Source organism: Zeugodacus cucurbitae, chromosome 4 (genome assembly GCF_028554725.1).
Source record: "Zeugodacus cucurbitae isolate PBARC_wt_2022May chromosome 4, idZeuCucr1.2, whole genome shotgun sequence".
In the NCBI taxonomy this organism is placed as follows: domain Eukaryota; kingdom Metazoa; phylum Arthropoda; class Insecta; order Diptera; family Tephritidae; genus Zeugodacus; species Zeugodacus cucurbitae.
The window spans coordinates 67,252,202-67,277,186 of NC_071669.1; the positions used below are offsets into that span (position 1 = coordinate 67,252,202).

Consider the following 24,985-nt stretch of genomic DNA (forward strand, 5'->3'; position numbering starts at 1 on the left):
TAATGATTTTGCCAAATATATTGGAAAGTAGTTTGAGATTAAAAATATAATTGTATACGTATAAAAAAAAGGCGATCTTACAACTTATTTGGCTAAACCACTTAAATTTAAATATGCTTTACACTTAATATATATTTTCGCTTTATATGCGTGAAATGTCTGCGACAGAGCATTAAACTTACCAAGCGTTCATATCAAACTGTTAAATCAAAAATTTTATATTTAAAAAGTGCTTTATAAAAGTTGCAACTAGAAAGACGAGTAATCGAACAATAGTTTGAAAATCACATAAATATATATTAAAATTTCCGTTGCTAATTTTTATTTCCAAAACAGCCGCTCTGACTTGCAAGCGAGTCTACATAGTGTCCATTTTTTTTTTTTTTTTGGTTTGCTTGCACTCTGCACAATTTTATATACATATGTACTCAAGTAAGATCAATAAGCCAAATCCAATCTGCGTGCATTTTCCCCTATCGCCAAATAGAAGCGTGTTGATTTTTTTAAACGAATTTGAAATGATTTATTGTATATGTATGCTTACGAATTACTATGATGAGTATGTTTATGAAACGAAATAAAGTTTGTCAAAAAAGTACAAAATCACCACATTCAAATGCAATTTAAGTAATAATAAAAATCAGTTAATACTATTATAGAATTTATTTAAATGAAAAAAAACGTAACATAAAAACAAAAATAATTAAATAATGAAAAAAAAATTAAAATTAATATTAAAATATTCATAAAGGATCAATTAAAGACCGACCTTACTCGCAGAAGACATTTTCTTTCGTTAATTACTTGCCCTTAAGTGCTAATGCTAATGCTAGCTAATACACTATTTAACTGGCAACTAACTTTTTTTTAATTTTTTAATTTAAATTTATATTAATGAAAAAAAAAACAAAAAAAATGTGTTTAATGGTATTGAAGTGCGCGTGTGAAATATGTGTAATTTCCCCGTCTCTTCTTTAATTCCTGCTGTAAACGCAAAGTGTTCCAAATAAATATAAATAAACATATGTATTTTTCGTAATTATAAATTGATACATATGTATATACATACATACATACATACATACATATATACATGAAATGCCATGATGCCCTATATGCAATGTGTTATACACTTATACTCATTATATAACTATGTATTATTTGTTTGTATTCTAGACAAAGCAAAAATTTAAAATAATAATAATTAATTAATTAATTAAACAATGTTTATATATATATGCGTTGTGTGTTCAAGAATTACTTGTACGTATTTAAAAAAAAAAAAACAGAAAAAATGTAAAACGGTATAACTGTTTGAAATTTCTTCCCCTCAAGTAAGGCATAAAGCATAGCACATCACATAATAAGCAAATAAATATTATAAATAAAAGCAAACTTGAAAATATCCTAAACACAGTCGCATTATACTTACAATTGTATAGAAATATGTATTTTACTTTTCGGTTTCTAGTTCTTACTGCAAGCTATTAAGTAGAAATTTGCGTAAAAACTTAAATTACATTTCATACTGTGTGCTTTATACTTCCATGCAATCCTGTAATATTACAAATATTTGGTTTCTGGCAATAGTTTTTACTTACATATATGCATGTTAAGTGATTTTTGATTTCATTCAATTGTTAGCTTTAATATTAGCGACTTAAATAAAAAAAACTGAAAAAAGAATTTAAATTTATATCTGCCTAGAAACAAGCGCTAAAGAATTGTATGAACTTGTGAAACACAATCTGATGAGTTTGTAAAATTGTTCAATCAAAGAATTTTGTAAACAAAAATTAAGAAAAAAATTGTTTTATTTTCTTTCCACTCTACTCTTAGTTTACAGGTAAAGAGTCCTTGGTTATATTTCATTTTATTTCTAAACTTTATTTTTTAATATTTTTTCAGGTAAATTTTTTAAACCATAAGCTAATAATAATTTGTCGAAAAAACAGTTTTTTGAGTTTCGCTAATTTCTAACGGTTCTATACTATCGTTAGTTAGTTTTATGGAGTTGTCAAAGTCAAATTAACAGTGAAATGTTTCAAATAAAAATTTATGATGTTCAGGCCGGTTTTGCAGTCCGAGTGAAAGTGAAAATTAAAAAAAAAAATTGGAATTTGAAAAATAAAATCGAAATTCAGTACACCAAATATACCAAATTTCGGTTTTAAAGTGAATTTGCTTGAATTTCACTGGGAAGTGAATTACAGAACCTGCCTGATTTTTGTTATTTGAAAAAAAAAAACTTGAAAAAATTAAGCGATGCAAATTTATTATTTTTTTTTTTTATAAATTTAAAAAAATTGGTTAATTATTTTTTAATGTTTTGTTAGAAAATAGAGAAATGTCTCGAATAAAAGTTCTTAATATTTTTTTAGTACTTGAAAATAATTTAATAAAAATTAATGTATTCAAAATTATTAACTTTTTTGAACAAACTTTTAATTTATTTTTAACAAATTTGTTAATTTTTTTTTTAATTTCTAAAAAATGTGTTAATTTTTTCAAAAATATTTTTTTTGCTCCGAATTTCTTATGACATTAATATATTCTTATGTCATAGCATTAACAAAGAGGTTTCCTAAGCGTTTCAAAAACTCTTTTATGAAATTTAAAATATTAATAGTGCTTTCGAAATATTTTTTGAAAATTCTTTTTTTTTTTAATTTTTTGAGAAATCCTAAATTTAAAATGAGGTTTCCTAAGCATTTATAAGAATTTTTAAACATTATTAGTGCTTTCGAAATATCTTGTTTTTGAATTTTTTTTTTAAATCTTAAATTTGAAATGAGGTGTTTCAAAAACTTTTTTATGAAATTTAAAATATTCATAGTGCTTTCGAAATATTTTTTGAAAATTCTTTTCCCAAAAATGGGTGCAATAAGTCTGAATAATAATATCTGTATCAAATAATTTTATTAATTTTTTTCGCGATAATTTAAATTTTTTTAAATTTAATTTTTAGCATTTTATTTTTAAATTTTTATTAATTAATTTTATTATTATTTTAATTACTTTTTAACTTTTCAAAGTTTGGTTATCGACAAGTGTATACATTTTTTTTAAATGAAACTTAATAAAAATATAAAAATACATATTTTTCCTAAATTTATAATAAAAAAACTCACACAATTATAAACAAATAAGCTTTCAGTTCGACATGTGTGTATGTATGTACATATGAAAATGGCGATTATTTTCAATATTTTCAATATTTTCTTCATTTAAATTAAATAAAAATTATCTATTAAATCTGTGATATTAACTGAAGTTGCAGGGTATTTCATAAATAAATTAATAGAAACCAAATATGGTGATGAAAACAAAACAAAATAAATTTAAATGAAAATGAAAATGCAAAATAAATATTTTTTCAATAAAAAAAATAAGTGCATTACAACAACAAGAAACACAAAAGCTTGACTCACCTAATACATACTTACAGCAGTATGTAACACCTATAAATAACTAAATATGCAATGAACTGGAAAGTAATTTCGCCAAGAACAAGCAAGAGCTCACTGGTTACCCACCCAAAACAGCATAAAGAACTAAGCAGCAGACATAAATACATATGTATGCTCATGTGCTACACGCCATACTACATTTTTGCCTTCAATTCAGATTCGTAATGAAGCGCATAAACTACATATATATATGAAGAAGAAGAAGAACAGCAAGCGTTTTGTACCCGCGTGCATTTGAAATATCTACCGATACGTACCCAAGCAACCACTGCAGAGGCCACTTCCAATGCGGAAACAACGCCGAGTTACTAATGTGACAACTAAATATTAATGCAAAAACTGCAAAAAAAATATTAAAAATGATTAATAAATATATATATATATATATATATATATAAATGTAAACGCAAACATCGCAAACAAAACAGGTTAGAATTTTTAAAATACACTTAATGCATACAGCGTACATTTGTAAAATATACATACATACATACATACATATATCAGAAGCAATATAAATGCAATGCAATGAAGAACTTAACGAATGCTGCAAAAAGCACGATTTTTTTTAAATAAAAAATAAAATACATACTTACATAATTGTCTTAAAACTTTACAATACGCAACTTATAAGCTCTAAATAGTGAAAAAATAAATGCACAAGTTTCTTATAAAAACAAAAATCTAAATAATAAAAATTAAAATAAACGTTCACAACGCAAATAAATATGTACTCAATACATTTATAAATCGTAATTAGTTTGTAGTTCGAAACTCGAAATAAATTTGACACTAAGTAAACAAATCTCCAATTTCAAATCAAAAGCGAGTTCTTAAAAAAGGTTTCCTTCAATTATTGCATGCTGTGTGAACTAAAAAAACTGTTAATTAAACAATTTGCAGAGTTGAAATCACATACATACATAGCAACTTCGAATTCGAACTTAAATATAGTGTTAAACAAAATTCTGACTCAATAAAATATTTATTTGCTTTTATAAATTGCACTTGACTTTCGAAAGCGACTGATAAGGAGAAAAATTTTGACAACTCATGAGGTGTTCTTCCATTTTTGGTTCGATTCGCCACTATCCAAGTTTTTTAGTTCAATTCATGGACACAGAAGAAAACATTGAGTGTTAATATCTTAAAAAGTCTATAGTCACACTTCATCATCTCCAAAAAGCTACTTGCTATATCTTGAAATTTGTTTTGGAGAGATTTTTAAATTCATTTCAAAGAATGGAACCTTTCTATTACATCCAGGCCCATTCTCAAATATTTCGTCACAGAAAATATCTTAGAAATGATCTGTCTAATAATTTCAATTAATTACAGATATTTTAGAATCTCAAAAATGATTTGTATGAAAATATTATTGACTCGCAGACCACTCCGGCTTCGCACGGGCTTAAACAAACATTTCAAAAGTTATAAGTTTTTAAACACTCTCCCATACATATGTATATACTTTACCGTTTCTTGCGTGGGTTCATTTAAAAAAAAGTGAAATGAGGAAAATTCGAACATGAAATTATATTTTATGTGCAATGAGCTAAAACTTCCTCTAGTCTTTTGTGTCCGTTGTCTTTCTCTCTGATTATGAAGGCGTTGGGAACGCTCAGTGTTCGACGCCCTTGTGCGAGCTTGTATATTTCTAATATTTTATTCTTCAAGCGCGTACTTGGCTGGTTTTGAAATTTTGTTCAGCAAGCAGCTACGAGCACTCGTTACTCGAATCTATAGCATGCGATTGCGGTGCGAAGAGAATGACATGCAAGACAAATTTCAGTTTCTGATTAAAATTCACGGATTTCATAAAAATCACGGAGTCTTTTTAATACTCTCACCTGGGAACTATTTCCAGAAGTTTGAGATTCTAGCAATAAATATAGCCTATGTTACTCGGGGTGAATATAGATTTCCAATGGTGGAAGAATTTTTGAAATCGGCATAGTAGCTTTCGAGTTTATTCAATAAAAACATACATACAAATCTTTCCTCTTTATAATAGTAGTAAAGATTAAATATAATCTTCCAATTTTCTTGAAATGAAAAACTTGATTGGAAACACTACATATTGATATATGAGATTACTCTATATCACAATTATTATCATATAGGGTATGTAATACCGAAACACTAGAAATTACTCTCCTTTACTTTTAATTATTCTCTCTAGATCTTGGCAGGTTTTTAGGTTCTCCAAAGCAAGTTTTCAAATGTTTATTTTGAGGGCTAAAATTTTTGTTTCAAGATAAAATCCTCTTCTGTTTTATTTAAACATTAATTGGACGCCATTTTTCAAAATTGATTCCTGAAAAAAAAGTTGAGTTTACTAAATCATTGGCAATATCCACTGCATAAAAGCGCACAATATATGTATTCAAGCTGATTCTTACATATTATTCTAGAAATATATTGTTTCTCACTGTGATCATACACCGCACTATGTAAGTAGCTCACCATATCACAATTTACATAGGGACGGTTAGTTGCAAATATTTATAGGCTATCTTATGAAATCCACAAACACCAACCCCCAAAAAAAGTCTTCCCCACTGAGTTTCGGTTTAGCGGTTTTCCAAATTATAATGCTCATCAACTCCTAGCCAATTTACTATGTATTATGTGAAAACCCTACACTTAGTATACACACATATATTTAGAACGTAGCTGTAATCATATGTAAAAAGTAATTGTAATCATTAAAAAAGAGAAAACATTACGTATAGAAAGAAGTACATGAGTTTAAGTGAAGATACAGCTTTAATTTAAGCGCCCATTAATAAACAAACCGAGTCTTACTATTATAATGGTAATTAAGTAATGATTACACGTGTGTCTTGTAATTAATAAGCTCTTAAGTACACGAATACAGTGCTCCCTCCCTACAAGCATAACCTTCCTTGGCACAGTCAATGCACATGTGTGCTCTTGTACATTTGGCTGTAGTAATCGTAAGATTCATTAAACATAATTAGAATCAATGAGTAATTGGTAATTCAGAAACTGAAGAAAAAATTGTGAAAATTCAAATTGCATTAATGGAGTTTCATTGGCCGCGATATTGTTTAGAAAAATGTTAACGCACACGAAATTGTGTTTTAAAGTGTATTTACGGTAAAATAATATGTTGATGAAATATTAAAATTTAAATGCATTGAAAACACGTTAAGCGTAACACCTAATTCGAACTTTACTAGTGTTGATGCAAAATATAACAATAAAATATACAATTAATAATAAAAAAATAATAATAAATAAAATATAATTTAAAGAAAAATAAATAATAAAAAATAAAGAAAAAAATATAATAATAATAAATCAAATAAAATTTAAAAAATATAAAAAAAATAAATAAGAAAAATTAAATAAAAAATTAATAACATTAAAAAAAGAATTCTTAAGCTTTAAAATTTATTTTTAAGCGTAAGTAAAATACAATTGAGTTGAATTGAATTATTGTTCAATTGTCAAATGTAATACTCTAAAAAAATTGAAATAATTATAAAACAATAATTATATGAAATTAATATATAAACCTGAAACGTCCAATTTGTTTGCATTACATTGAAAATCATAAGTGAGATTTAGTATAATAAATTCAAGGTATTTTTTACAACGTAAATTTAAAGCAGTCAAATGTATGTATGTAATTACATAAATTAAATAATATATACTATATAAATGAAATTAATTAATGAAGCCTACTAAGCGAATATAAGTAAATATTGTATTTATTGTTATAGTTTCACTTTAATTGGAAGTTGATAATAAAATTAAAAAACAAATAAAAAAAATAAAAAAATCAGCTTTAAAGTGCGCTGTACAAAATGGAATTAAACAATTTGCTAATAATTTTAGCATTAGTGCTTTATGTATTTAGTAAGCTAATAAAAAATATATTTTTCTTGAAGGTTGTAAACATACATACTTGTTTAAAAGCAGAAAAGTTGGCGCGTTTAATTTCAGAAAAATCGTAAAATATTATTTATATAAAGTATTCAGTTACAAATTAATGAACATAATAATAAGCACTTTTATCAAATTACTTATTTATGTACAATTATTAGACATGAGTTCAAAACAGACAGTGTTCAATTACAGTATTCCAATGAAGCCAAAAATTAAAAAAAAAAATAAGAACTAAATGTTAAAAAGGATGTGAAATCTTCGAATTGTCAAAGCGATTTAATTAGAACAAAAACAACAGAGTTATATAATTTTTTAAATCCAACTGTAGCCACCCTAGAACCGAATGTCAAAATACTGACATAATTATTGTCAAAAAGAAAATTCGACGCTTACAATTTCAACAGCTTTAGAGAAATGTTAAATGGATCACCATTTATACTATAAAAAGATATTTTTCCAAGAACTAGATTACCTAATCTCTATGTAAAATTCGTCGTTAAGGGGTTAGGGATAGTCTTCTTCTTCTTCTTTACTGGCGTACGTATCCCTCCTTTTGGCAGTTTGGAAGCCAGGTCCCTCTCCACTTGGTCCTTCCATCGGAGTGGAGGTCTTCCTCGGCTTCCACTAGCGGGTACTGCATCGAACATTTTCAGAGCTGGAGCACTTTCGTCTATTCGAACAACATGACCTAGCCAGCGTAGCAGTAGTCTTTTTATTCGCTGAACTATGTCAATGTCGTCGTATAACTCGTACAGCTCATCGTTCCATCGTCTGCGTTATTCGCCGTTGCCAATGTTCTGAGGTCCGTAAATCTTGCGCAAAACCTTTCTCTCGAAAACTCCTAGTGCCGTCTCATAGGATGTTGACATCGTCCACGCTTCTGCACCGTAAAGTAGGACGGGAATGATGAGGGACTTGTAGAGTTTGGTTTTTGTTCGTCGAGAGAGGACTTTACTTTTCAATTGCCTACTTAGTCCATAGTAGCACCTGTTGGCAAGAGTGATTCTGCGTTAGATAGTCAGGATTTTCAAAAAATAAATTGTTTTTTTTTGCATTTTCGTTAAGTGTAATATCTTAGAAATATACTCTGAAAATTTGAAGTTTATCCGATAATTGCTTTTGGAGTTATTCGACAAATACCAACTAGCGCTCGGGCACTCCAACACGCTACTGGAAAACTTTAAATGCGTTTTTCTCAAAACTATGTTTTTCAAACTGATGACAACTCGAAAACCGCTCGGTAGATTTTAATGAAATTTCTACAGCTTTTAGAATGCATAATAAACTCAGGCCTGAACCAACAATTTTTTTTTTCAAAAATTTCGTTTTTTTAAGGTTAACTGTTGATTTTTTCACGAAATCTAGAAAAAAATTTCCTGAGGCCGCCATTTTGTTAATTTTTGAAAACAAAAAAAGAAGTTTGGTTCAGTCCCAGGATTATCTATTTATAAAACAATTTTTTTTATCCAATTGATTTTAGATGAATCTCCAAGGACTTATGATTGTCACCGCAAGGACCTTTGTTTGAAACTGGGTCAACACAGACAGCTATAACTTTGGAAATTATAATTTTTTTTTTTAATTATCGTGACTTTAAGTCAAAACATTGTATAGATTTAACAGCAAAAAAAATTACTGAAAATCCTAATTTTTTCGTGTCTCTGACTACCCCTAACCCCTTAAGTACGTAATTATGGATTTTTTTTCTGCTTTGATGTTTTGGTCTTTTTGTGAAATTTGGTTCTATGTTATAGAAACTATATTTTACATTTTTTGTCATACTCATAAGAGGGAAAATTTTCAATAATATGTTCTTGATATGTGGAATTACGATCATTGATTTATTATAGAAGATGTCCAGATCATTCATGTTCTGACCGAACTGACAAGATATAATTTGAAACGATAAAAAAAAATCTATGGAGAACAATTAGTGCGTACTTTTTGCTGAAATCTATTATTGAGAATTATACTATATACAAGCTATTTTAGAGTACTACTTCACCCTAAAAAATTTGTACCGTCTAAAAAGTGATGATTGAGACCAATTGTTTTAATAATTGCTGGAATTTTTCTTTAATAATTTTTCGATCCGAGTATTTTGTAAATATTTGGATATATTTCTAAATATGTTTTAAGTCAATATCTACGACATTTTAAACGTTAATCTGCTATTCGGGGTGGTGATGAATTAAACCAATCAGAGAGATTTAAAAATTCGGTTTAGTCATTCTTGATATTTAAATAGTGTTAGTAAACCGATTTTGTTGTTCACTCATATAGATCATCCATCATAAAATTTTTTATCTTTAAACAAATCTGTTGAATATTAAGATAATTATGGTTTGTATAGAATTCTCGGACCAGTTTCTTGGGTTGTAAAAGATATTTTATTTCAAGTATTTTGATCTGTATAAATAAGGTTTATTGTCTTTTGATTTCATGCTAAAATACGAATTCGTGGTGCATTTGAAAAACAAATTTCTTCAAAACTGCATATATCGGTGTAATGTGGTGAAAACATACTTAAAAAAAAAAAACATTGAAAAGAAACTGAAAACTACCTTATTGGGAGAAACAACGATTGTAATAATTAAAACTGTAATATGAGATGTACACTTTTTGAAAAATAAAAATTTAAAATAGCATAAAATACTAAATAAAAATAATTGTTAACAAAAACAAAAAAAAAAAACAAAAACACTTACATACATATTTTGTTCAAAGCAAAGCATATATGATGGAAATAAAAAAGTAATTACATTAAAATAAAAAAGTTATTAAATCCTGAGTACTATTAATGTAAATGTAGTAGTAAACCAACCCAAGTGTGCTTCAAGTGGAATTTATGTTATATAAAATAAGAAACATACACGTATGTACGTACATATTACATATGAAAATCGAATTGGAAAAACATTAAGCAGTCACAGCAGTTATGAAATGTACTAAATTAGTTTTAAGCTTTTCATCGATCAAACATACATATGAGTATAAATGTTAAAATGCAAATTTTGAACAACAATCAACAATGTTAACTTTATTATTGGTGTCTATTTAAACAACTAAGTGAATGAAACTAAGAAAAAAAAAATAAAAAAAAAATATATTTGAAAAAAAACTAAAATTTTTCTCTAATAACTAACGTTAAACAATTTATATGTGTATCGATTTTTAGATAATATACATAGTACATACATACATATATAAGACATACAGAATATATACATATATAAGCATAATTGCGTACAAACATACATACATATTCATACATATGTATGTATAACCAATGTGTTACTTGAAGACCCTCCCCCCACACGAAATATGTGTGTGTAAAAAGTGAGGGTCACACAAATAGTTTGCAGCTCAAAATGTATACTTGATTAAACGCCTAAATGTAGTAGAAATACTTACATACATACATACAACTCTTGGTAACAAATTTGAAAGACTTTCACAAAGAAAACACTAATATCCACGAGTACATATTTTCTTCGAACAAAAACAAAAAATTGACAAATGTTAAACATATAACTGTAATTAATATTTTAATTAATGCAACTATTAAAAAATCTGAAAATGTGTAAGCATATACATACATAAGTCTAAATATTACCTGCAATTAATACAAGTATTTAATGGGAATATAAAAGTAAAAAAAAAATAAAAATTGTTTAGCATTATCGGGAGTGTCGAGTGAGTATTAGCTTTAAACGAATGCATAAGTAGCCGCCTTTTTTTTTTAAACAAAAACCTTAATCTTGAGCATCATCATCATACACAGTCTCATAAAGTTGAATATCTACATACATATACATATTCAGACAAAAAACATATATACGTACCGTAACACGGAAATAATATTAAATGGAACTGTGTGTGTTAAGCTTTTAGGGAATATTTTCGTAAAATATATATGTATCTATGAGTTCTGCAAATTTGCTAATAGTTATCTACTTATGTATGTGTGTGAATGAAGATAGAAAATGATCTCAGTGTTGTTCTTTCAATATATCTCTCAAACTCCTGCACAGATCTTAAACTCGAGTTTAAGGTTTTGTGTTTATCAACAACTGTACTGTAATTTCATTGATATACTTTATGTTTACATTAGTCCTTCGAATTTAAATTTCTAAAAAATCGATGTTTGGGAGTAGTGTTTAACATAATTTGGACTCAAGTTTGATTCTGAAAATTATCATAATATTTCTTGTATGGTATTATTGTTTGTATGGAGAACTTCGTGTTTGTGAGTAGTGTTTAATTATCGAATAAACTCGAGTTTATTGTAAGATACTACAATGTTTATTTTTTGTAAACAAACTTTCATTTTTAATCTGATAACACTCCTAATCAGTAGAGTTTAGATTAAGTTACCGAATATACTCGAGTTTGTAACTGAACACTATTTTTATACTCTCGCAACAAAAGTTGCTACGAGAGTATTATAGTTTTGTTCACATAACGGTTGTTTGTAACACCTATAACTAAAAGAGTTAGATATAGAGTCATATATACCAAAGTGATCAGGGTGACGAGTAGATTTGAAATCCGGATGTCTGTCCGTCCGTCCGTCTGTCCGTCTGTAAAAATTAAGATATCTTGCCGAAACTTGGCACAAATATTCCTTGGCACCATAAGAAGATCAAGTTTGAAAATGGGCAAAATCGGACCATTGCCACGCCCACAAAATGGCGAAAACCAAAAACACATAAAGTGTCATAACTAAGCCATAAATGAAGATATAAAAGTAAAATTTGGAATAAAGGATCGCACTAGGAGGGGGCATATTTGGATGTAATTTTTTTGGGGAAGTGGGCGTGGCCCCGCCCACAAATCGGTTATTTGTATTTAACTCGCAAATTAATAAAGCTATATAAACCAAACTTTCTGCAGTCGGTTCTCTTACATACCCCACCACACACCATGAAAAAAGTGTTAAAATTGAAATCGGATAATAACCACGCCCACCTCCCATACAAAGGTTAGGTTGAAAATTACTAAAAGTGTGTTAACTAACTAACGAAAAACGTCAGAAACACTAAATTTTGTAGAAGAAATAGCAGAAGGGAGCTGTACTCAGATTTTTTTACAAAATGGAAAATGGGCGAGGCATCGCCCACTTATGGGTCAAAAACCATATCTCAGGAACTACTCGACCGATTCGAATGAAATTCGGTATATAATATTTTCTTGACACCCTGATAACATGGACAAAAAATGGGCGAAATCGGTTCACAACCACTACTACTTTCCTTATAACTCAATTTTGAAATTCATCTTATTGCTTCACTTTATAATGTAAACATAAGGAACAAATGAAGATAACGGAATAAAACTTTACACAATTAGTGCATATCATCTCTGGCTTCACTTGTGAAAAAATTGTCGAAAACGGACCATAACTTTTCAAGGCCCCAGATATCGAACATGTTGAACTCAGCGCCTAAGGATAAATTTTAACCGAAAATATAGGTAAATCTCTCAGATATCTCAATTTAATTCAGAGGAAATTGTTTTCTTCTAATAGTGTGTCTCTGTTCCAAAAATTATTAAAATCGGGTCATAATATTTCCATATACCTCATTGTAGGTTTTTCAAAAGTATCTTCTCCTAGCTCCCATATACCTAATTATAGGTTTTTCAAAAATACGGTGAGCTTTATTCCGCATATATGTATTGTTTAATTTTCTTCAATAAATTGCGAGAGTATAAAATGTTCGGTTGCACCCGAACTTAGCCTTTTCTTACTTGTTATATTTTCATATTTCAAAAAGGTTGTGTTCAAATGTTAAAGTCCGTGTATGTGAGTAGTGGTTAATCTAAAATAATAAACAAACTCGAGTTATTTATATTAAAATAAACTCGAGTATATTATACTATTTCAAAAATTTGAATTTGCATGAAAAATTCCGTGTTTGTGATTTAGTACTAAAATCCAATTAACTCGAGTTTATGAAAAAGTTGATTACTGACTGATAATGGTTGAAGTTCTCCTTAATACTTTTCATTAAAAAAAACTTAAACTTTGTATGTTAACTCTTCATGTTCAACGGTTAATTAATATAATATTTGATCCTATGGTATAAAGAAAAGTCATATATTCTTCTGTCGGTTATGGAATTTTTATATATTTTTTTCGCCGTTGTAAAATTCGTATACTAATTCTTCTTTATTTTTATCTATAGGAAGAGTTAAATACATACATAATTACATAACTATTAGCAACGTCATAAAATACATATTGAGATATATGCGTAACAAATTTTCTGGATGAAGTGCCTTATTCTGCAATGCAAAAACCGCAATCTAAATTTCAATTTCCTATAAATAAATACAAACTACTACACATACAGAGATACGACTACTTACATATACACATGCATATGTAAATATGCAATTCCACACAAACAATATGCTCATTCAAAAGAAATCCGTAATACACATAACTACTTGATACAACAGTTACTCAGCCTTGTCGCTGACACCAACTAAACTACCGTCTACTAAAGTTCTTCATTAAAATGTAAATTCAATCAATAATTGAGGTAATATCGTAAATAATCTTATATGCATAATCTATACATACATACATTTTTGTGCAGCGGACAGAAATTCAGAATAAGTCACAAGCAAATAATAAATTCAATTAAATAAATGAAACTAAAATTTAAATTTTGTAAATTAAAAATATTTAAAAAAAAAATATATATAAAATAAAATAATATATTCTTCATTATATTTTAATAATTTTTTATATAATAATAATTTAATATTTATCGATTTAAGCACTGTATTAAAAATGTTTCAAACTGCTCGAAATAATTTTTTTATTGAATATTACTTTTGAAATTAATATATAAAAAAAATATTTTTTAATTTAATTTTATTGATATTAAAATCGTAATGCAATTTAAAAAATATTTATATTTTAAATTATTTTTTTAGATTTTTAGTTTAATTTTATTTTATTAAAACAATATTATTAAAAAAAAATATATTTTTTTAACTTATTTGAATGATATTAAAGTTGTAATGCAATTTATATTATTATATATTTTCCAAATTTTTTGATGTAATAATTTAAAAAAAATATTGTAAATTTTAATATTATAATAAAGTAGTTTGAAACATACTATAAGCAAAACTCAAAGCCATTATGCCATATGAAAAAAATATGCAAAAATCAATGCAAGATATGTAGACTATGTGTACATACCTATTTTTAAATATCAGTGTTTCAAATATTTTTGCTCAAACTCTATTGAAACTCTACCAACTATTTAATACAAATAATATGTATACAAACACATACAGAGTATATGAAATATAAAATACTTAAGCAAGTTATAAGTGAAAAGAACACCTTAACTACCTATGAACTTACTTGACTAAGTAAGTGGTTAAAATCGTACAACGCAATATATATTGTCAATGTAAATAACAATAAATAAATGTTGCCAAGGCATTACACACTCTACAGACAGTAAAATAGTTTGGATCCATAAATCATATAATTATATAATGATGACTACATAACATGCCAATACACTGTCTGAAACTCAAGCACACATACTCACATAAATATTCATAATATATGCTGCAATTGAAAACGAAATAGACAACTTGTCCATTCATTTGTAGCGGACAGTGGCTACCAGGCAAGAAAAAAGCGAAAGACACACCCACGCATAAATATTTCCATAAAGTTAATAAAAATTCCAAGAAAAAAAATGTGTATGTGATTGTTTATTGTGTACTTCTTCAATAAACTTATTGTCTGTGTTTAATTTTCATGAAATCATTGTTACAAGAAAAGGCGGCGATGCTCGAAACGAATGGTGGTTTAAACTAATAAACTAAACACAAAAACTTTATACACACACATAATTACTTAGATACATATGTTCAAGAAGAAAAAAAAATACAAAAAACAATATAAGCAAAAAACAAACAATTTACAAAGCGATATTATTACTTATAAAATGAATGTGGAATTTGTATTAGACATTATTATAATCTAATGTAAATTAAATACCTTCATACATATTACTATTAATAAAAAATAAATTCAATTAATATTAATGAGCTTAAGGTTGTTGGAGAAAGTTTCTTAATTTACTTAATTATGAATATTTTTTCAAAGTAAATTGAGTGATGCACTAATTCACTCAATTAGTTGATGTACTAATTAACTAAATTAAGAGTCCTTTTTAAAACACTTCTTATTTAATTTGGCAGCCGTAGGCAAGGCAGTCGAGCTAAATTGAGCGATATACTAATTTACTCAATTATATAATGTAATAAATTAAGGAGAAGTTTCAAAACGATTATTTGATTTCGAAAGCCAGAAAAAAAGATAGTCGAGTTAAATTGAGTGATACGCTAATTGACTAAATCAGACGATGTACGAAATTAATTTCAAGTATTTTTTATTTACATAATTCTGAAATTCGTAATAAGCTCAACTGGCAGCTTCATTACTAAATTGAGTGTTACACTAATACTCTAAATTAAATGATGTACTAATCAAATAATTTAAAAAAAGATAATTATTACTGTTGACTTTTCTCGTAATTTAATGGGGAATATTTATTATCATTCGAAAGAACATACTATGTATCAGATGGTCCATCCGTTGAGACCAATTTTCGATGACTCGTTCGAGCATTTCGATTGGTTCCGAATGACGCGCGTGATATTTTGCTCCTAGATGTGAATCGAAGCGGGATTGAAAAAAGTCTAACGGTGTGATATCACATCTGTCTTGGTGGTCAATCGACCGGCCCAAAATGTGAAATTATTTGCTCTCCTAAGTATTTTCTCAATAAATCCATTGATTGATTAGATGAGTGGCGCCACCATCTCGTTGAAACCAAATGTCGCCCAGATCACGAGCTTCAATTTCAGAGATCAACTAGTCGGTTAATATGGCGCGATAACGGTCGCCATTGAACAAAATTTGATCCGAAAACGTCGGATATCCTTGCCGTGAATTTTCGTACTAAAGTGAAAGAATTTGTAAACGTTGTTCAGGCGTAAGTCTTTCCATGATGAAATGTCAAACAATACTGAACAAAAATAACATGTCAGCTTGACACAACTCATGCGTGATCTGTCAAAAAAGGGCTATTGAAAAAAAGTTCCTCTACTTGGATCACCCGAAACAATTTTCCAAATTAGAAACATCGAAATAGTTTATCTTCATAAGAGTATATTTCAATATTCCTAAAATAACTTATAACTATTATCACATATTTGCCAAGCTTTCTAAGCCAGTCCCTATGCCAGCGCATTAAATTCCTATATCAGGTGCTACCCACATCACCAGAGTGCCGCGACTCAATATGACGCTGTAGATCCCGTCTTCTCGCCAATGTCTTGTTGCACAGTGTACATTTGTAACCCTCAACCGGCGTATTGGGTACGTTCGATTGCAGATGTAAGCGCACATGCTTATTCAAGTTACTCGGATCACCGAAAGGACGTAGACAGAACTTACACTTCAATGGCTTGAAGCCTGTGTGGGTGCGTATATGAATTTTCAGACCGTATTTCCGAGAATACACCTTGCCACAGTAGATGCAGAGATGACCCTGCTTCGAGGCGCCCATATTGCTAACGATCGCTTCGATTTGTGCGGCCGCATTTAAGGGATTTGTGGGACCAATGCCCACACTACCGCTCGGCTGTAGGAGACGCATGTGTGACAAAGTGCCACCAACTGAGGTGATCGGTGGCAGGTACGAGAGCGCCGTGCTGGGAGTCACCGCAGTGCTGGTGTGTGCGTGTGGGTGGCTGAAGGAGCTCGTCGACACGGCGGCGGTGAATGCGATGGATGGCGAGACGGGTTTAAAGGCAGAAAAGCGTTGTACTTGTGGCGGCTGTTGTGGCTGCGACTGTGCCGCTGTGGTTGGTTGTGTCAGCGAGGCGGGTTGTGGCGATGACGCCGGTGAAATTGATGAAGTGCTCGACGGCGCGGCAGTCGGTGAGTGCTGTGCGATCGGCGTTTGTGGTGCGGCTAATGTCGCCGTTGCAGCGAATAACTGTCGATGTTGCTGTGTATAGCTGGTTGCCTTCAGCGCATAGTGTAGGCGTATCCAAAGTATGTCCATGGAGTGGCGTCCACAGCCGAGCGCCAAATGTATCTTCAGTGGATTGGGTGTTTCGAAGGTGAGTTGACAGAGGTGACAAGTGTAGCGTTTATTGCCTTTAAGAAGAGTAGAATTAGTTTTAATTAGTATTTTCGATACTTTTTTTAATTTTATTTAAAAAAATAAATTTTGGAAATCAAAAATATAATTTTTTTTTTATTTTTTGTTTAGCAACACTCACCTTGTATATTTAGCGGCGTCAGAAATGGTATGGACATCAGCAGCGCTATCTCTTCGCCAAACCACGCGACGAGCTCCTCATCACGCGCCACATCGCGCACAGTGCGCACATGCACCATACCGCCCGCTTGCAATTCGAATAGCGCATTATAACTGTGTATATCCTCCGAGAGTTTAATGCGTCGCAAGAGTTCCGGACTCATGCGCAACACGCCTTGTGAGAGCGTGCAACACGCCGTAACGGTTTGCTCACTGGTCGCTATGTTGCCAGCGCTCATCAGCGCATATGTTGGTATGGGCTCGGAGAGTGTATCCTTTGGTGTGAATTGAGATAGGAGTACACCGTTACAGGTGGCGCGTTGCTTGGCACGCTTGACCGTAGTCGCGGATGAGGTGCTGCTGCTTGTGGCGCCACCGGTTATTGTGTATGTTGGTGAGTGTCTGTCACATATTAAACTCGCGCTTGTTGTTGTTGTGGGTGCAATGCACGGGGGGCCGCGGCTGGTGCTTGGCAGCAAGTGTTCGATGCGGAATATCATGCTGGTGCTGCGTTTGTTGGAGCGTTGCTGTTGCTGCTGTTGTTGAGAGTGTGCCAATGCTTGTTGTTGCTGCTGCTGTGATGCGCTATTATTGTTATCCAAATGTAGTTGATGTGCGCTGTTGTTGCTCGATAACGCTGGCAACATTTTTCTCAAATAAAAATTTTGTTGAAAATAAATTTTTCGAAACGCGAAAATAAATTAAATCCAAAACTTTCTACACTTTGCAAGAGCTTCTTGGTCTGGTTGCACTATCGTGCATCCTGTTTGCGTTCTGATTTGATTCTGCGTTCCAATTGGGAATGTCTTTCGCTTTTATACCAACGCGTCGTCGCTGCTCATTTCGCCTGTCGACCACGTGTTCAGCGACACATTTGCGCGACCCTTACAGGCTTGCAGCAGCGCTAAATGCTCGTCAATTGCCCTTATCCTATGCGCTACGGCTATCAAAGTTTTCTGCTTAGAATTACGGCACTGCTCTGCCGCGGCTGGCGTTCGGCGCGCATCACTTTAGTTCCGCAGTTGGTGACAAGTGCAAGAATTCCCAACATTTGACTGCTTGCTGGACTGGCATAACCTAACAGTCAACATCCGAAAACAACTACATGCACAACAACAACAAACTACGCAGCACAACCAAACAACACCAAACATTGACTGCCAACATTCAGTCAAATCGCTTCATCCGCACCAGAACATGGTCCGGCGGTGGTTGTTCGGCAGCCAGCAGCAAGCAGCAAGTGCAACATCGTGTTGTGCCACGCGCTAAGCCAGCCAAAGAGCAAGTGTTGCACGCCTCTACACAGCAATAACCACTCACCCATTCATTCCATCCATTCACTATCTGCAACACACAATCATTTGTCGCTACTTATGTACCGTTGCTCTTGTTGTTGTATTGGTTTGAAGATTTGAGCCTTTTTGGCTTTTCGCATTTGTTGCCGTCCCTCCCCTACTTATCACTCCGCGTAGCGCTGCGCTTTGTTGCGAGCGTAAAAAGGTTTTTAATTGAAATTAAACGATCGAGTGTCAATGTTATTGCAATGTTTTGCTTTCATTTGCGTATATATATGTGTGTGTGTATGTATGTTTGCTTGAGTTTTGTTGTTTTCATAATATGTTTAGCTATGCTGTACAAATCGCATCCTTTGCAACCCCTCCCCACTCGCACAATCAATCCTAATACCTTAATTTTCGCATTTGTTTGCGGTTGAGGGTTTAGGGTTGGTCGTGATTGCCAGGAGCGTAGCTAAGTTACCCTGAAAGGGGCGCTAATTAAACATCTATGAAGAATTTAGATATTTAAAGAGCGGAGAATATTTCTACAGCATATGAGGACCTGCAATTGTTTAACTAAAATTTTTATTACAATTATGAACTAGAAACCCGCAAGCAAGTCTCTCTGGACTTCCATTTCTGGTGAAGGGTAGTAGAGACCCATTTTCTGAAGTCCAGAAAGGAGTGCCTTCACATGTTCCCTGAGTAGTAGTCATCGTCTAACGCAGTACAAACGCACAAGAGATGATCTATTATTTCTTTGGTGTCCCGCTCTTGACACTTTCTGCATTCCTCTCGATCTGACAGCCCCATCTTATAGGCATGTGCCGCTACTAGGCTGTGACCAGTAAGAATACCAACCATGGTCCTACAGCCCTTTCTATCGAGCGCCAGTAGGTTTTATAGTTAAGTCCAGCAGAATTGCAGTATACTTCTCTAACCACCGTCAAGGGATTTTTTTAGGGATTAAGGTGGCTAGTGGTGGGTTAATACATTCCGATATTTTAAATATGTGAATTAGCTTTTAATGAGAAGTTTTAGCATAATAAAGATAAAATTTGAGTAATAATATTGATTAGGAGGCCGTTCTTTGATTTTCACTTGCTACTAGTAATAGTAATCCAAATAATTATATGACGGAGATATGTTTTTGACCGACAATTTTCTACTGTAAGCCTCGTATAAAATTATTATACTTTTTCTGATTCATTTCAGACTTATATATGTAAAAAGAGATGACTTCACTCGGTAAAAAAAAAAACTGAATCGAATACTGGAATCTCCAATAAAAGAAGTCTTAAAGCGGCCCCAATATTTTCCACCGCCCGTCTACCCGCCAGTGTTAACAACCGCCCCTGAACAAGTAAACAAGCCTTGACTTCACTTTATTGCGCGCACGTTTTCATAACACATCCAATAATGCACCGCCTCTCTCATTGTGTTGTTGTTATGCGCCGAAACTATCTATTGGCCTCGCGAAACTTTTCATGCAGCCGGAATCAATCGAGCACGCGCTATTGCAACCACTGCAACCGCAATAGTCATAAGTGCCAGTATCATTTTGAAGGCCGACCAACGACCGTCAACCAAACAGGAAGGCAGCAACAACAACAAAAGCATTAGCATCATAACCATTCAAATCACTGTATCATCGATGGCTCGTGCCCTTTTGTGGGTCGTCATCACGAGTGTGTGTTGTTGCTGTGCGTAAATCTGCAAATCCCGAAAAACATGTGTTTCAGGTCACACCGCACGCGCCACTCGCGTCACTGGCTTGCCTCAAATGCTTATTGTCTTGCCAATTTGTGTGTGGCTCGCGCTTTGATATACTCGATTGTAGGGTTGAGATGCTGCGGACGTACTGAGTTGGTTGTGATTGTTTTGGTGTTTGCTTGTTTTATAATATTTTTGTTGGGTTAAAAATTATTTTAGCATTACGAGTACATCTGGTTGGGTTTATTGAGGTTTTTAATTAAGTACTTAAGGGGTTTGGAACGTTTGCAGGTGGAAGATTGTGTGGTGCGCATCGTTGGTGGCGCTGGTGAATTTATTTAGGCTCAGCGTTGGAGAGACGTTTATCTATTTTGAATAAAAAAATATTAAATACTGATGTTGCAGCTGCATGTTTTGAGGTAATCGAAAAGTGGTCAGTTGAAGGGGTGCGAATTTGCAATTTGCTGTTATTGCGGATTACATTGAGAGCACATAAAAAATAAAATAGATTTTTATTCACATTTTTTTGTATGTTATACTTGGTTTTAGTTCAACTATTCGAAGCTGGTAAATGTTTTACTTGTCTTATTGACCACATGAAAATGTCGACGCAAAAGCATTCGATGAAATCCTCAAAAAATAGGTTTTACATTCGGAATGATTCAATTGCTGAAAGCTCCTGCGATGAGAGTTTTTGTAAGTTAGGTTTCATTATGCTGATACGATATATAATATCATCTGACGTAATGTTAATTATGAGAGAGTTCTTCCGAGAGAATAATAGCGAGTCCAATAATAAAGAGAGAGGTCTTAATGGGTGATAGAAGCTAACGGGTCTTGTTTACAAGAAGAGCATCGAAAAATTCTACCGTAATGAATGGCGAGTAACAATAGGTTTAAGCCGGGACGAATTAAAATAAAATTAAGGTTGGCTAACTAATGTAGAAGGTATAAAGTATGTAATTTGTGAAGGAAGTTATTCACTTATAGGAGGACACCAGGAAAAAATGCTGCATAGTGCGCCAGAGTATGAAACGATGACCCCGAATCCCAGTTCGCACTGTTTCAGCAGTAAAGTGAGACTTGAAGCAACTATAAAATCACTGGTGCTTCAACTTGAGGTACTTTCTTTAATAGCGTTTTTTTGAGAGAAGTCGCATGAGTCCTGTCAAGCTGTCACGTTATTTTTGTCCTGATTTGTTCGGCATTTCATCATGGAAAGACTTACGCAACAATGTTTACAAATTGTTTCACTTTAGTACGAAAATTCACGGCGAGGATATCCGACGTTTTCGAGCCAAATTTAGTCCAGCGATGAGGCCCATTTCTGGCTCAATGGGTATGTAAACAAGCAAAATTGCCGCATTTGGGACGAAGAGGAACCTGAAGAGATTCAAGAACTGACATTTGATTCAGAAAAATGAACGGCTTGGTTCATATTTCTTCAGAAATGATGACGGTGAGAACGTAACCGTCAATGGCGACCGTTATCGCGTCATGTTAACCAACTATTTGATGCCTGAATTTGAAGCTCGTGATCTCGGCGACATATGCTTTCAACAAGATGGCGCAACTTCCCACAAATCGCATCATCAATGGATTTATTGAGAGAACACTTCGGTGAGCAGATAATATCACGTTTTGGCCAGTCGATTGGCCACCAAGTATTTAAGGATCACACCGTTAGACTTTTTTCTGTGGTGATATATAAAGTCTATGCGGACAACCTGGTTTCGATTCAGGCCTTGGAGAAAACATATCGCTTGTCTTTCGCCAGTTACCAGTCAAAATGCTCCAACGCGTCATCAAAAATTAGACTCAACGGATGGGCCATCTGAGACGTATCTGCGGTCAACATTTGAAAGAGATAATCTTTAAAAAATGAATGCCAAAGAATTTTCTTTCGAATGATAATTTAATTTGAATTTTCTGTGTTTATTTTCTTGAAATGGATCACCCTGTATATCCTTAATGAAAGTAAGAAAGAATTTTAAAAGACGTTATCTGGTAAGAAAATATAGTACCTTTCATAATCGGTATTATTTAAAAATAAGCCGGGTTGTCAAAATTGGTTCAAGAAAACTCGCAAATCCGAATTAGTTTGGTGGTAAAAGTGGACTTCAAGAAGATATGTAGGGTTGTACAACGCCGTCAATATTGTTCAGTTCAATATTGTTGAGATCATGTGACTTATAAGAATAGCTTGATTCCTCTTCTATGTAACGTATAAAATCTGTTGGAAGCTAAATCGATACTATGTAGGAGATTATAAGGATTAATGCGAAATGGGGGACCCCTTATCAATTTTCCGACTACTTGGCTTAGTGGTTCGCTATCTGATTGTACACTAATGAGATGAATGTTCAAATATATAAACATATGCATATCGGTTACATCACAATAACTAACTGATGATGAACTGATGAAGTTGAGTGGCACATGAGCATAAAATAATTAAATTAATTTATCAGCGAATGATATCAGCAGTATATACAGCCAAAAAATCTACTTCATATGCTAATCGCTTTATGTTGCTGAGTTCTAAGCTATTTTATACCATGTATACAGTAGTGCTATATAAAATTGATCGCTATCAAGACGCTGCTTGACAAACATGTTGGTCAGCACAGTTGTTGCTTTTCGCAAGCTGTTGCAGACACTGCGCTGCGGGCATGACTACACACCACTGCCATGCATTTACGCTTAACGCATATTGTGTTTGTCAGCGCTTGCTTGCGGAGGGTGTCACCAAGCTAATTTATCATTTTTCGCATCTAATAGTTTAATAAATGCGCACACACACAAACGAATGTGGATTTGGATATGAGCGCGCCAAGTGCATTTGCTGGCCTTTGTTTACTTAACAACAACTTAATCTATTCGCAACCACAATCATAACCATAAATGTTGTACACCCGGGCACCCTCTTCGAGCGAGCGCATCAGCATGCACCCTTAGCTCAAGCGCTGCCAGCATCGCTTTTGGGCGGTGAAGCTAATACGTATCGAATTTGCTTTCATATTTAATGTGCGTACAAATACTTCATAATGGCCTTTTCATAAAAATTTCCTTAAATTCAAAAACAATAATACACCCAAACAACAACAACAATAACAATTGGCAATTGCCTTTATGGTGGAATTTAGTTGTGCCGATGCGGCATATGACAGCTTGTGCGGCGGCGCAACGAGTGCGTGCAAAATTTCCGAAATGAATTTTCAGGACCAACAATTGTTGGTTTCTCGGCCGGTGATGTGTTGGTGCGTGGCAAGTGTACAAACACCGACTGCACCATCTGAGCTGAGGGTGTTTACTTGTTTTTTTGGCCTTTCGTTTGGCATGACTTGTATGCTAGTGTTGCTGCTGTTATTGTTAGTTGTTCGGGTGATGGTGGTGGTGCCGTTGGTGTTGGTGTTGCAAGGTACTTGCTGGGTGGTGCGTTAGAACTTTGGTACGCTGCGGCAGGGGGTTGGTTCTACATGAATGTAAAGTGCGTAACAAAGTTTTGCAATGTCAGTGCAGCAGGACGTCAGTTGGACGTATTCCCGTGACGATTAGCAGTTTAAGTTAGCGTTGACATCGTTTAGCACTGTTTCAAGCGATAGTAAATAAGTTGATGAAGATCTGAGATGATGAAGCAACAATTTGTATTTTTAGTTATACTCTTTTGTTATGTAAACTATTATAGTTCAGATCAACCACATTATAAACTCGTACTAATCTGCGTAGGAAACTAATATTAACTTCAAATTCTAATTTTACGTTTCTGGATTAGTTGTAAAATACCGTTGTACAGAAGTACTGTAATGGAAGGTATTCAATGTAGATCATTCTCACATCAACAATTATTTCTAGTACTATTAGGACATCGTACAGTGATTGTTTAATGAGACGCGTTCGGTTTCGGTTTCAAAATAGTACTCGAGCTCTGGTTGCCCAGAGCTCCTTTATTTATAGAATATTCTTAGCCTAGTTCATGTATGTGACACACACACATATTTGTGTTATACATGTACATATCTTAATCCTAATCTACTGTACATAACTGCATTATGTACACATAACTTAATCTTAAGTGTTCTCAACGGCGACAGCATAACATAACAGATCTCTTATCTGTTAATTAGTTTAGGATCAATTGTGATTCTTTACAATAAGCAGTTTAATGTTTGTATTACAATTTCTATTCAATATACCCAAACATGTATTTCTAGTGTTGATAGAAATGGGCAAT

The 24,985-nt window shown here is 32.4% G+C and overlaps 1 protein-coding gene across 1 annotated transcript; it reads right to left on the reverse strand.

Annotated features, from left to right (window-relative positions):
• Positions 1-16,671: 16,671 nt before the first annotated feature.
• Positions 16,672-18,408, reverse strand: LOC105215080 (protein snail). Its single transcript, XM_011188831.3, has 4 exons — positions 17,724-18,408; positions 17,443-17,598; positions 17,321-17,385; positions 16,672-17,281 (listed from the first exon to the last, which is right to left on the reverse strand). The coding sequence occupies exons 1-4, from the start codon at positions 18,406-18,408 to the stop codon at positions 16,697-16,699; spliced, it is 1,491 nt and encodes a 496-aa protein (XP_011187133.2). The 3' UTR covers positions 16,672-16,696.
• Positions 18,409-24,985: the final 6,577 nt, after the last annotated feature.